The sequence below is a fragment of the Crotalus tigris genome, unplaced genomic scaffold (assembly GCF_016545835.1).
Source record: "Crotalus tigris isolate CLP2741 ecotype Arizona unplaced genomic scaffold, ASM1654583v1 scf7180000017588.1960692, whole genome shotgun sequence".
In the NCBI taxonomy this organism is placed as follows: Eukaryota; Metazoa; Chordata; class Lepidosauria; order Squamata; family Viperidae; genus Crotalus; species Crotalus tigris.
The window spans coordinates 224,053-239,626 of record NW_024096494.1 but is presented as its reverse complement, the minus strand read 5'-3'; the positions used below and the strand labels follow the sequence as shown (position 1 = coordinate 239,626).

Here is a 15,574-nt window from a genome sequence, read left to right as displayed (position 1 = left end):
AATAAAAGCACAGTCTAGCACAATACCAACAAAGAGGAAAAACAACAGCTCTCAAAAGAAACCAGCATGGCTGCATAAAGAACTCTCTGACAAATTGAAAGATAAAAAGGACAAGTATAGAAAGTGGAAAGAGGGGAACATAACTAAGTCAGAATATCAGCAAATAGCCCGAGCCTGCAAAGATGAAGTGAAGAAAGCCAAGGCTCAAAATGAACTAAGGCTTGCGACCAAAGTCAAAAATAACAAAAAAAGCTTCTTTCAACATGTAAAAAACAAGAAAAAAGTGAAGGAAATGATTGGTCCATTAGTGGGTGGAAGTGGCAAGAAGGTGACAAACAACAGGGAGAAAGCAGAACTATTTAACTCGTGTTTTGCATCTGTCTTTACACAAAGGGAAAAAACAGACCAACCTATCAAAAATAGTGCCATAAAAAACAAAACAGAAACACAAGTTAAGATAGGCAAGAAAATGGTTAGGGAGCACCTGTCCAGCCTAGATGAGTTCAAATCGCCAGGACCAGATGGATTACACCCCAGAGTTCTCAAGGAACTGGCAGATGTAATATCGGAGCCACTGAACTATATTTTTCAAAGATCCTGGAACACAGGGGAACTACCAGAGGACTGGAAAAGAGCTGATGTAGTTCCCATCCTCAAAAAAGGAAAAAAAATGGATCCAGGGAATTACAGACCTATCAGCCTGACCTCAATACCTGGGAAGATCCTGGAAAAGATAATCAAACAACGAATCAACGAACACCTAGAGGCAAACAAAGTCATTACTAAAAGCCAACATGGGTTTGTCAAAAATAGATCATGCCAGACAAATCTTATTGCATTCTTTGACCAAGTGACAAAATTAGTGGATCAGAGGAATGCTGTGGACATAATTTACTTGGACTTCAGTAAGGCATTTGATAAAGTAGATCACAACCTACTACTTGACAAGATAGAAAAATGTGGGGTAGACAGAACCACCACCAGATGGATCCGTAGCTGGCTGACCGGCCGTACTCAGCGAGTGGTCCTCAATGGAACTGCATCTATATGGAGGGAAGTGTGTAGTGGGGTGCCCCAGGGCTCTGTTCTGGGCCCAGTACTCTTCAACATCTTCATCAACGATTTGGATGAAGGGATAGATGGGGAACTCATCAAATTTGCAGACGACACCAAGCTGGCAGGAATAGCCAACACTCCAGAAGACAGGCTTCAGATACAGAAGGATCTGGACAGACTTGAACACTGGGCACTAACTAACAAAATGAAATTCAATGGTGAAAAAAGCAAGGTTCTACATTTAGGCAAGAAAAACCAAATGCACAAGTACAGCATAGGTGGCACCATGCTCAATAGTAGTAACTGTGAGAGGGACCTCGGAGTCCTAGTAGACAATCACTTAAATATGAGCCAGCAGTGTGCTGCAGCTGCCAAAAAGGCCAACACAGTGCTAGGCTGCATTAACAGAGGGATAGAATCAAGATCACGTGAAGTATTAATACCACTCTTAATGCCTTGGTAAGGCCACACTTGGAATACTGCATCCAGTTTTGGTCACCACGATGTAAAAAAGATGTTGAGACTCTAGAAAGAGTACAGAGAAGAGCAACAAAGATGATTAGGGGACTGGAGGCTAAAACATATAAGGAACGGTTGCTAGAATTGGGTATGTCTAGTTTAACGAAGAGAAGGACAAGGGGGGACATGATAGCAGTGTTCCAATATCTCAGGGGCTGCCATAAAGAAGAGGGAATTAAGCTATTTTCCAAAGCACCTGAAGGCAGGACAAGAAGCAACGGGTGGAAACTAATCAAGGAGAGAAGCAACCTAGAACTAAGGAGAAACTTCCTGACAGTGAGAACAATTAATCAGTGGAACAGCTTGCCTCCAGAAGCAGTAAATGCTCCAACACTGGAAGTTTTTAAGAAGAGACTGGACAGCCATTTGTCCGAAATGGTGTAGGGTTTCCTGCCCGAGCAGGGGGTTGGACTAGATGACCTCCAAGGTCCCTTCCAACTTTACTATTATTATTATTATTATCAGATCATGAGTGGATACATTTTATATTGCATTTCAGCAACAGCCTGAAACCTGGTGCTCTCCTAGTTCTCTTAGCCATACTTTCCTCTGTACAACATTGAATTAATATGGTTCTCCATTCCCCTGCCTCCTGCACTTGTATCTCTCTGCATTAGTATGACATTTTAATGTCAGTTCACAGTATGTAGACCAATTTTACTACTTTATTGAACCCATCAAACCCAACAATTGTCTGAGTTCACAGTCATACAATACATATTTATTAACTGTCTTCAATTTCAACTATTGCGATTTCAATTTAATTATTCACCATGTCTCTCACTTGGAGATTCCTTCCCCTACTGTCCCAGTCCAAGAATCAATTCTCACACAGAGTTTTTACATTGTATCTACATTGTATTTTGACCTTTAGGCCAAAATATTTGATGTTCTGTTTATACCACAGGTCGGCAACCTGTGGCTCCGGAGCCGCATGCGGCTCTTTGAGCCTTCCCCTGTGGCTCCCAGCCTCCTCTGCCTTTGCAGAGAGAGACAGAGACAGAGAGAGGCAATTGCGCTTCCCTGCTTCTCTCTCTCTCTCTCTCTCTCTCTCTCTCTCTCTCTCTGTGTGTGTGTTTTGTGTGTGTGTGTGTGTGTGTGTGTGTGTGTTTTGTGTGTGTATATGTGTAAAAGAGAGTGCACTCACATTGTTCTCCGAGGAGCTGAAAAGCTTTCTGGGCGGAGCTCCTCCCTTTGCTGCGTCTCAGCAGGAAGCAGGAAGGGCAGGAGAGAGCTAGTTAGCCCAGCTAGGCTGACTCAGGAATTCTGGGAGTTGAAGTCCATGAGTCATAAAAGAGACGAGGTTGCCTACCCCTGAGATTATTGGAGAACAACTTGAAGCTTGCCAGGTGAGCAGCAGATGGGGGGGGGAGAAAGAGAGAGACAGAAAGAGAGAGGGGGGGAGGGGGAGAGAGAGGAAAGAGAGAGAAAGAAAGAGAGTGGGGGAAGAGGAGTGGCAGACCAAGGGCAGAGAGGAGGGAGGGAGAGAGAGAGAGAGAGAGACCCTTTTGACATCTAAAATGAAGATAACACTGCATATATCCTTTTTTTACCTGTGTGTGTAATTTTATTCTCTTAAAGCATTCTCTCGGTGATCATTGTTTTAATAGTATGGATATTCCCAAGAGTCATATTTTTACTTTTATTTTTAACGTGTGTGTGTGTATGTGTGTGTGTGTGTGTGTATACACACACACACACATACACAAACTCTCTCTCTCTCTCTCTCTCTCTCACACACACACACACACCTATAATAAAGATAAAAAAGGATATATGCAGTGTTATCTTCATTTTAGATATCAAAAGGGTTTTGCGGCTCCCGGTGTTTTGTTTTTGGTGGGAAACGGGTTCAAGTGGCTCTTTGAGTGTTTTGGGTTGCCTACCCCTGGTTTATACCTTCCATGCAAATCCTACAGATCAGCTTTGAGATAACTTTGCTGGCACAAAGTTCTTCAGTTAGCCCACCTCCATGTTCTCACATATGTCCCAGGTCACCCATATCTGCCATGTCACTCACCTTTGTTTTTCTATCTAGTTTCTACCTCTGTTACTGCTTTTCACAAGACTCTCCAATTCCTGCCTCCATTCTCCAGCAGATAAGATAAAGCGGCAGCTATTCAGCCATAGATGACAGCTGCGGCTTTATCTTATAGTTCCCAAAAGATACTGGCCAAAGACAATTGTTATTTCTACTTCTGTTCCCTTGTCAATCTTTGTTGCTATGGAAGGACAACTCCATGTCAACACCAAGTCACATCACTCACCAGCACCTATTTTTTAAAACATTTTTAATTTTTGTTATTATTATCCTATTCCCTTACCTATCGGTTTTATACCATTTAACTCTCTTAACTCTTCTGATTCTTACTGCCTTCATCCTCTGTCCTATTTTCCCTTCATTATTCATTCTACGTATTACTTCAACATCAAAACCCCTTGCCAGGACAGGTGGGTGCCATTTTACAAGAATAAGCATGGGAAATGGCCCCAAACCTGTAAATGCTCAGCTGTAAATGCTTAGAATTCACTAGACAGTAGGAAAGAATTGGCCCTGTGATAGTTGGCCTTGCAGATTTAGACTAACCCAAACCTGATTCATATTCAAATCTTTTCTTATATCCTTTGGTGTGTGGAAGTCTCTTGCTAAAGCTTAGACTGTTGTTAGACTTTGTCTCTGCTTTATCACTCATGCATACCCATCTGCTTTATCAACATAAGCCTATAGGTACTTTGACATTTTTTAATAAGCAGAAAACTTGTATAATAATAGCAATAACAATGATTTCTAACTGAATACTTACCTCCAAATAGATTGAGGGTGGATTGTGTTCTCCTCCAAACTTGTCTAGTAGAGCTTCTATGTGTTCTTGGGTTAATTTAATCATCTGTTTGATATTCCACACCTAGAAAAAACAGGAAATACTTCAATATACTTAGTAAAATATATTAAAAAAAATTAAAATTAATATCTCATATACATGCTGACAACCAATTCACTTACTAATGTTGTTAGCTATGATGTTGTGTGCACCTATGTAGTCACTACATATGTAATGCAACCTAAAACAACTGCTCAATAATTTTCTATCTCTTAAACTTCACTTATATAGCACACAATGCAACCAGCAATATATTTAGTGGCTGTGAGTAGGATCCGATGCCTACTCAATAAAAGGGCATAATGCAAATGTGTGGCACAGATGATCAAGAGCACGGGTAACTATTGGAAGGTTGTAGGCTGCCATGAGAAGTAAAAAAAAAAAATCTCAGAAAGTGGCTATGGCTAATGATTTTCCTGCTGTTGCCAAGAAAACTATACAGGTAGCCATCAACTTACAACCACAACTGTGCCCAAAATTTCCATAACTAAGCAAAGATAGTTGTTAAATGAGTTTTGCCCCATTATATGACCTTTCTTGCCAGAGTTGTTAAGTGAACCACTGCAGTTATTAAGTTAATGACATGGTTGTGAAGTGAATCTGGCTTCCCATTGACATTGAAGGTCGCAAAAGGTGATCATATGACTGCAGGACAAAGGTGGTCACATGACTCCAGGACACAGGCATCCAGATTTTGATATGTGACCATGGGCATGCTGCAATGGTCTTAAGTGCAAAAAATGGTCATAAATCACTGTTTTCAGTGCCCTTGTAACTTTCAAAGGTCACTACATGAATGGTTGTAAATTGAGGAGTACCTATATAGATATATCCATGTAATCAATGAGACTAGATCTGAGAGTCCAAAGCATGAATAACTTTGTAATTGTGTTGCAAAGAAATTTCTGTAAGAAACAATGTAAACTATCTTATGTCTACTTCTATTCTTTTGTCAGCATTGATATGATTATTACTTTGGTACTGTAAAGGGAGCTATTTATAAACTACATATAAAAACAGTAACAATTAGCCAAAAACAACACTTAAGAATTTAAGTACTTGCTTCTGAAAAAAAAAAGACAATACACTGAATGTTCATGCAATCATCAGAGACTTAACCATCTGTCAAAATTTGGAGAACAGAACTCTAGAATTATTTATCTATTGGAATAACATCTTATCCTTCAGTTCTGGTGAGCACTAAAGATGGTTAATAATTATTTTAAAAGAAAACATAGTTTTAAAACTGCAGATGAAAATTAATGGAAAAAAAATCATACTGGAATTATTTTACCAATTAAAAAGCCTGGAGAAAGATAAGAATCTTTCCAATTTTAAGGGGTCCTTGGTGCTTGGTTGCTTTCCTGCAGACATTTCTTTTATTATTATTACTAGTACTAGCACTGATGGTGTTACCTATTTTGGGTGATGAAATATCTGCAAGAAAATAATATCAGAGAACACCCAGGACCTCTCATTTCAACGCTGAGCTACAAATATTCTCCTTTATTGGTACTTTCCAATTTTTCAAAACTCTGAGAGCAGCCTTCAAATATAACTCCTGACAGAGTGCCTTCTCTAGTCTGAGTACAATGCCTGCAACTTCTATCAGGAAACCTGGTCACTGACAAGCAGCACATATCACTCTGTGCAGAAATTATTTCATTCATCTATCTTGGACTGGTTAGCAACATTAACTTATATTAACTTAACTACTGCATATTCTACAACTATTCTACTTTTATATACTATTTATGACAACCTCACGTTGCCACAGCTATCACTTCTGATTCCGTTGTCAGCTGAGAATTAAAAAGTACTTCCACACTAAGAATTTGCTTTTTCAGGAAGAGTATAAGCCATTCTTGATCCTTGAGTTCAGTTTTCTATTTGTCAACTTCCATCTTATTCAGATTTAATTTCATTTTGTCCTCTCTTCTCCAATGAATTATTGCGCTAAGGCAAATTTCAAGGGGACAAATAGCTTCCTTGGAACTGAATGGAAAACCCAATAGAGCTGCTGTCATCAACATATTGATGGCGTTATGTATCAAACTACTCAAACAGCTTCATGTAGATCAGGGGTAGTCAACCTTGGCTCTTTTATGACTTGTGGACTTCAACTCCCAGAATTCCTGAGCCAGGAGAAGAGAGGACAAAATTCTGGGAATTGAAGTCCATGAGTCATAAAAGAACCAAGGTTGACTTACCCCTGATGTAGATGTTAAAAAGCATGAGAGATAAGATGGAACCCTTTGGGAGGCCATACCTCAATGTTCTAAGTGTCAATTAATAGTCCCCTATTCTGGGGACATGGCCCAACAAAAAAGACCAGAAGAATAGTAAAAAAAAAAGCCCAGCGAATTTGGGGAAGACAGACCTGGGAGAGTAACCAGATCTTTGTGATATATGAAAAGTCAATGCTTTTACTAAGGTTTAAATTCTGTATAACAGATGTTTTATCAGCAACTGGTTTTAAAATAATAAGATTTTCAGGTAAGGAAGGGCTACATTATTATTATCTTGACTTCTTTTCTTAGATGGCATCTGAAAGGAAAAAAGTTGAGCCACAAAAATACTTAAGCACATTTTAAGGAGATTCATATTTATTCTTTCTTGGAAATCCACTGTGAATAATGTTTGCTCTTCCTTTCAAATCAAATTTAAGAGCTAGGTTGTCATACTTCATATCATCACAAAGTTATACTGAACTTAATGGTGAAAATGTATAAACACTCACTTTTTTACCTCAGTAGCTAGTACTGTTCCTTCTACTGCAAGGACATGCCATGTGGTACTCTTACCATAATAACTTAGTAAGTAGTTATTTCAACATTTATATGAAATAAAACTTCAGTATCATTATGAGAAAATGTGGGCATCTAGAAAATGGAACAGCTGTTGCAGGAAGAAAAATACTTGAACCATTCATTATGTGTGGACTACATAACTTCATTTTGATTCACATGCTTTTATTACTCTTTCTATATTCTAGGCAATTAGGGAAGCAAAGAAACTTTTAAAACAGAGATCTGAATAAATGTGTGGCCAGCAATTTTATCAAATCTTCAATAACTATTTTGTTCAGTGCAAATCATTCTGTTAGCAGTCTCAAATATGTTTATAAGCATACATAAATATAATTTTGCTTGAATTTTTCTGTAAACCTCATTTACATTGCAAGGCTTTAGAGAAATCCAGAAATAATGCTTTCTAAGAAAGTGAAGGCACAAATATATGTTCAGTAATAATTCATAATTTACTCCAGGAATAATATTTGAGCATGAAGTTATGGTAATTGGAAACAGAACAATAAAGTATTAAAAATGGAAATTTGTTCCCTCCACTATAGTTACAGTATCAACTTACAATAAACTTCTGAGGTATCTTAAAGATTCAAGATTTGAATGATACATACCAATTCTGTTGCAAGAAACAAAAACAGTTTACCATTTAGGACCTGTATGACAGGATGAATATTTTTAAAACTAAACCTTTTCTGTAAAGAATAAGAAACTCATATTTGAAACAAAATTCACTATGAAATTTGCTATGAAATAAGGAAAGCAAAGGAAAGGAAAGGAAAGGAAAGGAAAGGAAATCAAGACATCAATGGTCTTTGTGAAAAGGTAAATTAACTTTCTTATTTTTATATCTCTAAACTTCTATCCCATATTATTTGTTCAAAGGTTATTATTAAAACTGTTTATAAATAGTTGTCAAATAAATGAGCAACACTATATAATGCTCCCCTCTCTTGTGTACAACACTACCAGGAAGCGAAAAAAAGAGAAGATAAAATTTAAAAGAACAGACTTCCATCATTTGAGGATGGTGGCAATAATATTTAAAGTTATATTTATCCCCAAAATAAACTTAGAGGAAATCATGTCAAAATAAACACAGTCTCAAAACAGCTGGTACAAAAATACAAGTTGGACCAAGGCACTTACAGCCATTGCTGCTATTTAGTCATTGAGAAACACCTGCTTTTTTCAAGGAGAGTACAACCCCTTCCCCAAACAAGTGTAATATTTTCAATATTGAATCAGTAGTTGTTATATTTGTTACCATTTATAGGAAGGGAATACAATGACAAGGTAGTTTCGATTTTTTTTATTACATTCAAAGTCTGATACAACAATCAAGAGTTTAATGTATTATTAGCTGACTGTAACATCTCCCCATTTAAAACACTTATTTTATTAAATAATCTGAACGAAATAAAGAGTATTTATACACATTTGATTCTAATTATTGTTCAGAATAAGAACAGTTGCAGGAATTGTATTTGTCTAGCATAGTAAAAAGAAGGACTAGGGGTGAGATGATAACAGTGTTTCAATATTTGAGGAGCTGCCACAAACAAGTGGGGGTCAACCTATTTTCCAAAGCACCAGAAGACAAGATAAGAAACAATGGATGGAAACTAATCAAGGAGAGAAGCAACCTAGAACTAAGGAGAAATTTCCTAACACTGAGAACAATTAACCAGCGGAATCACTTGCCTTCAGAAGTTGTGGATGCTATATCACTGGAGGCTTTTAAGAAGAGACTGGATAGCCAATTTTGGAATGGTATAGGGTGGACTAGAAGACCTCCAAGGTCCCTTCCAACTCTGTTATTCTGTTCTCCAAAAACTTATTTGAATCCTAGACAAGATTCAGGTATTTAGAGAGTAAAATAAAACAAGTCTTGAATTGCTGTTTACTTTTAATGGCATAATGGGCTAGCTCTATCCATTATAATTGCATAAACAGACACACTGTAACAATAAATTAGTTTTTCTTCTCAATTACTACAATAATTTGGGAGGGGAAGGTACTTTCCATCATGTGCATGGCAGGTTTATTATGAAATAATAACTTTATACTTATTCCTTGAATAACCCTACAGCATAAAGATGAGTTGGCAAGCTATGTAATTTTCAATTACCAACCTAGTTTAGACATTATTCAGGTGATGTCAATTACAAGAAATTCATTCCAAGACATAGGTTACTGAATTTGCTCTTGGCCCGTCACTAACTGCCTCGCTGAGCTCAATCCATTTCCAGCTGCATTCTGTTTAATAAAGGTTTCTCAGACGAGACCATTGTGGAAACACAATTCACAACTATCAGGCTAAATGAAAGCCACCAAGAGAAGCATTCTGGTTTTGCTGACAAATCTGGGCTATATAAGTAAGTGAATTATCAAACACCAGGCAGACAACATTCCACCAGTGGTACATCCAGACAGATTAATCCTTAGTTACACAGACTACAGTTATAGAATACACATGCAAACAAACAAATCAAGATGTCCTCTTCAAATCATGTATTGCATGTTATTTACTATTAATCACCATATTGATTAATCAAGCCAAAAAACAGACATATAACATAATTTAAAAAGCAAAATCGTCTGGAATCACATGCATTCACAAAATCGTCTGGAATCACATGCATTCACAAATAATCCACCCACAGCTTCAAAACAAAAGATTAGCTGAACTTTCTTGAAAGGTAAAATAATCCTGATATACAGTGATATGGAAAGTATTTATGGATAATTATAAATTGTTTTACCAAAACAAGCCCTACACTAGTCAATAGATTTTATCTTTAAAAACAACATGAATCAATAGTTTCCCTTAGGCAACTAACATGTGAAATCATACACCCGTTAGTTTAACATCAAAAAACAAATAAGCTAGACACATGGAGAAGTCTTGCTGAAGGGAATCAGCATGGAATCTGCAAAACTAAATCTTGCCTCACCAATTTCTAAATTTTTTTGAGAATGTGTATGATTTTGCACAGATGTAGACAAACCTGTCAACATTGTGCACTTGGAATTTCAGAGACTCTTTGCAAAAGTTCCTCATCAAAGGCTGTTAAGTAAACTTGGCACTCTGGATGGAAGATGATTTGTTCTTTTATGACTTTCTAAATGGATAAAACAAAGCCAAGGGGCAGGAAGAAATAGGCATTTTTTTCAAACGAAGAAATTAAAAAAGAGAATTTTTCAAGAATCTGTGTTGAGGTAAATGCTTTTTAGCTAGTAGATAATTCTGACTGATGAGAAAGAAATGAGTTAGTTTATATACGATATTAAATTATTCAGGAAAGTTACAACCAAAATGATCATCAGAAGCTCCAGAAGGATTTCTTTAGACTGAGAAAATGATCAATTGAATAGCACAGGGTTTATCAACCTTTTCACCCATTGTACCACTTTTAGGATATGGCAATATCCGAGTATCACCAGTCACCTAGCAAGGTGTCAAAAACTTGATGACCAAAAAAAAAAAAAAAAAAGGAAAACAGTGATGAAGTACAAGTAGTCTTCAACTTACAACAGTTCGCTTAGTGACTGTTCAAAGTTACAATGGCACTGAAAAAGTGCCCCCCAAGCCACAGCCACGCAAGACACCTGCCTGCCCACCCGGCAGTGCTCTTCCTCCTGTCCGAGGTTTTCATTGTTGTAAGCATTTCTGTTGAGGATTGGCAGCAGGGGTGGGGTGAGAGGGTGTTTGGTTTTTATTCCCCCCGTCTGCTGGGTGGTTGCAGCAGGTTTTGGTCACTTCACATGACCCTGGGACACTGTGACCGTCATAAACATGAATCAGTTGCCAAGCATCTGAATGTAAATCACAAGACCCTGGAGATGCAACATTCCAGCTGATCAGCGCTTCTTCTGGGCTCAGCAGAAGCACCAGAATCAGTACCAAGCTCCAGCTGCAGCCTGGCGCTGATCCTGGCACTTCCACTGAGCCCTGACAGCCCTGAAGAAGTGCTGATCCTGGCGCTTCCGCTGAGCCTTGACAGCCCTGTAGCTCCAGCTGTCTCTCACTCAGGTTTGTACGGTACTGCCACTGGTTCAGCTCATTCCCCTCCCCCACTATCACTTTTCTAGGATGGTCGGGTACCACCTGCCAGGTGCCAATGTACCACAGGTGGTACCCGTACCACTGGTTGAAAAGCCTTGGAATAGTAAACATGATTAAATTTATCTGTGCTGAATGGTGCACATAAGGGCAAAAGCCAAATTCATGTTTCCTGTTCTAAGATCTTGATGTAACGGTGGATATCTCAATGAAGATGCTGATCAATTTGCAGCAGCAGTAAAAAGGCAAATTCCATGGAAGAGTTCATCAGGAAAGGAATTGAAAACAAAACTATCAACAATATAGTACAAGTATGCAGAGTGGTGGAATAGTTTAATAAAACAATATAACAACGTGGAAAAATTGCACAAGAGGGCAATGAAAATCATCAAAGAACTCAACCATCTTACAAGAAAATTTAGAAAGTCTAGAACTTCAGTGTAAAGAAAAGTTAACTAAGGGCAGACATGATTTGTTTGTTTATTAGATTTGTGTACCATCCATCTTCACCAAATACATGGTTGAATTGTATAAAATCATACATGATATGGAAAACATGGATGAATGGACATAAATTTTTTATTCCTCTTTTAAAACACTTAGAAGCAGAGATTATCCAATGAAACTGAAAGGAAGATATTTTGAACAGAAAAATTACTTTCCATAGTGCATAATTAACCTATATTTATAACCATTCATCAGATGACTTTAAAAATAGTTTGGTTAATTCAAGGAGGACAGGCCTACTGAGAGCTATTAGCTTTGAAGATTTAATGGGACCACTGGACTGGGACAGCATAGATCCAAATATTACTTTGCAGAAGAGAAATACGTCTGCTGTTGTTTAATACCTCAGAGGCTAGTAAGCTTCTGTGAGAAAATGCTGGATGAATATTATCTTTAGCCTATTACAGCAGAGATTGTTTTGTTATTAAATTATTATTAAAAATATCAAATATACAAAACAACCTGGAGTAATTCTTATGGAACTGTATCATATCCATTGTACTGCTTTATTATATCTTTATCTTCAAGTTGCTATTATTCCTATGGAAATGAAATTATAAATACAGTAATTGTGGATATTCATTCCAAAAACCTATTTAAGCTTAATCTCTTTCCAACCATATTCTGCATATAATTTAAAAGCTACACTGGTTTTCTCCAAAGACACTACATAGCACAATATAAAAATAACTGATGCATATTTGACAAATGAAATTCATACTAAGTACCGTAAATGCCGGCGTACAAGGAGACCCGGCGTATAAGACGACCCCCGTCTTTATAGCCGGGCCGCATTCCTAGAACGTCGTCTTATACGCCGGAAACTACCAGTATTTCCGGCGTATAAGACGACTCGGCGTATAAGACGACCCCTGTCTTTGGCGCCGATTTCAGCGCTCGCAGAAGTCGTCTTATACGCCAGCATTTACGGTAGTTATGCAAAAAGTAAAATGTACCTAAAAATAATTCAGCAAATCACACTTGCATGTATTTATAAAACTATTCCCCTTTATTCCTACCTCAGTATGTTATTTTAGAGCTAGATAGTTAGTAAAAATATTCAGATGAATAAAATAATCAACTTTTGCCTTAAAAGGAGCATTACAGATTTTTGCACTGAATCCAGTTTTGGGTACTAAGAATAATCTGTTGCATCTTTTGTCAACAAGAACCAAACACCAAGAGACTTGTCCCATTTGTGCTAAGGTCCTGTTCAGAGGGCACCTGAGTATACTTGTTTGTGAAAAAGTTTGTGCAATCTTTTAATGCCTCTGACTTAAAAGGTAGCAGTTCAACCTTTCTTTTAATTCCATAAATTGTTAAAATACAGCCCCTCCCCTGCCTATTTATCTGAGACAGCTATACAAAACACAAACAGGTATATCTTCTCTCCTTGCACTTTTTGCCCTCTTGGGGTAATGCATTAGGGCCAAAAGATGTCATTATGACACTTGTGGGGGAAAGGGATGAAGAACTGATAGGATAATGTTATTGACAGAGTTCCTGCAGTTACATCTATTCTTGGCAGACAATTACTACTAAGAATCAAGCAGAAGGAAGAAAAGACTTAGAGAAGAGAAATCCAGAGTATTCTACTCTATAGAAAATAAACAATTCAGCAGTATTTCCTCTGGCTGGTGATTCTGATGGAAAGTCACTGAATTAAACTTTTTTTTTTCGGGGGGGGGGTTCACTACTGTATTTTCACAATCAGGTTTTCCAAGGTTACTATTTAAGCTGTGTCTCTACCAACAGTTCACTGGGACAGCACTACTGCAGCCTTCCCCAACTTGATCCCCTCCTGTGAAATTGGAGGACACCTTCCACCATCCCTGTCATCCTGCAGAGCTAATGGAAACTGCAGTGCAATAAAAGGGGAAGGCACTAGGTTGGGAAAAGCTGTATTAGCAGGAGACGGTTTTCCTTTGACGAGGTTCTATTAAGGATCCTTTTTCACGCTGGCCAAGTGGGGCAGCTACGATATCGACCCCCTTCCGCCTAAGCATCTCCGGGTGCCTAACATCTTGCCTTTGGCTTCATCGCCTCGCAAAGCCGTCCGGGGCTTCGGACAACATCCTTCCCCCTCCGACTCATTACCGCTCCTCAGCTTAAGCCCCTGCAGACACCCCAGTGCGCCGCGGTTAAGGCAGCCGGGCTTCCACACCCGGGACTCTCCAGGAGAGAGAAAGCGGCGCGTTGAGATGCCAAGCCCGGCCTTGCCCTGCCTCACACCCCCCCTCCTCGCGCACCTCACGATACTGCAGCCCTCACCTCCTCCGGGATGGCAGAGTCGCCTCCGGCGCTGCCGCTACCCCCGGCGTAGGAGGGCCCGGGCGGAGGCGGCTCAGGTTCCATGTCTCCGTTGAAAAGCGTTGCCCCCTCGGCGCTGCCGCTGCTGCTCAGCGCCGCCATCTTGGATCGAAGCGCTGAGGGAGAGGAGGGGGCCAAGAGGGGGGACGGGGAGGAGGAGGGAGAAGGGGAGGCCCAGCCGTGTCGCTCCTGTCGATCCAGCCGCCCCCAGATGCGGAAAGGAGGGGGGGGGTGGAACGAGGGCAGAAGAACGGGGCAGAAGAAGCTCCCCAAGCCACCCAATCCTCCAGGCAGGGAGGCAGGAGCGCGACGTCACGCCCGTGACGTCACCCAGAATCGCCGCGGCGCGGGTGCGCATGTCCAGCAGAACGTCACCGGGAAACACCCTGACATCACGACGCGCCCCCTCTTCTCTACGTCATCTAGGGAAACCTTAGATGCGCGGAATGGCTTCACCACGCCCCCCAATCGGGGCACGTTTGTTGGGATAAGTGGCTTTTTTCTTCCTCGAGCTCCGATCGGCTGAACTACACCGATGCGTTTAAAGGCAAGCTGTTGTAGAACTACCAGATCTGGAATGCAAAAATCTCGGCGACCCCTCGATGGCAGCAAAGAGAGTGTTCATATCTCTTTGCTGCAGTCTAGATCTTCGCAGCCCGGATCTAATCGCACCAGATACTGCTTAGTAAGGAAGCGCTGCTTTAACCAACATTTAACAAGTAAAGCTAAAAAAATGAGCATTCTCCCAAACGCAAAATAGAAATAAGCATTGTTCTGAAACATGGCAATCAAATCTCCCACGCTCTGAAATGAGAATGATATTAGTGAAAAACCTGAGTTTTCTCATAAATATTGCCTCAACAGCCTCCTAGCTAGTCTCCATGATCTGAAGAACTGATCTTCAGCTACATGGAAATAAAATATTTTAGATTAACTTCTGTCATTTGTGTCCTATTCTTATGAAGATTACAGTAATATTTTATGTTTAAAACAATTTTAAAGCGTGAGAAAATAATTTATTCACCTGGTTCATAACTGTCTGTCTTATTTCTGTACTTGATTATTCTACATCATGTAAACTATTCCCTAGATGAATTATCTGAAAAATACTGTTTGAGGTGATACTTTAAATACATTGCTAAGAAAATATGCATGCATGTACTGCATGTATTATTAGCATTTTACAGGCTACTCCAGGTGCAAATGTCCCTAAGTGGCATACATTCCAAAGGCTATACATTAAGTAAAACAAAACAGTAAAAACTATGCATAATAATAATATCCAAATATTATTTGGAGGTCATATAGAACCTGGATAATCAAATTAATGAATTCTGTTAAGTGAAAAAAAACCCCAACCCCTTCCCCACAAACTCACAATATTTCCCAAAAACCTGGTGGAATAACTCAGTTGAGAGCATTTTGCCCTG

General features: G+C 39.2%; 1 protein-coding gene across 4 annotated transcripts in view; it reads right to left on the bottom strand.

Moving 5' to 3' along the window:
• BRAF (B-Raf proto-oncogene, serine/threonine kinase) overlaps window positions 1-14,996 on the bottom strand; it is a 61,290-nt gene extending 46,294 nt beyond the window's left edge. Inside the window, exons 1-2 of one of the 4 annotated variants that reach the window (XM_039361772.1) lie at window positions 14,106-14,996; window positions 4,380-4,481 (exon numbers count right to left, since the gene is read on the bottom strand). In XM_039361772.1, the coding sequence (XP_039217706.1) occupies window positions 4,380-4,481; window positions 14,106-14,246 (243 nt within the window). In that variant the 5' untranslated portion in view covers window positions 14,247-14,996. The remainder of the gene's footprint in view (window positions 1-4,379; window positions 4,482-14,105) is intronic. The other 3 variants (XM_039361781.1, XM_039361791.1, XM_039361797.1) reach the window with 3 other exon arrangements.
• Window positions 14,997-15,574: the final 578 nt, after the last annotated feature.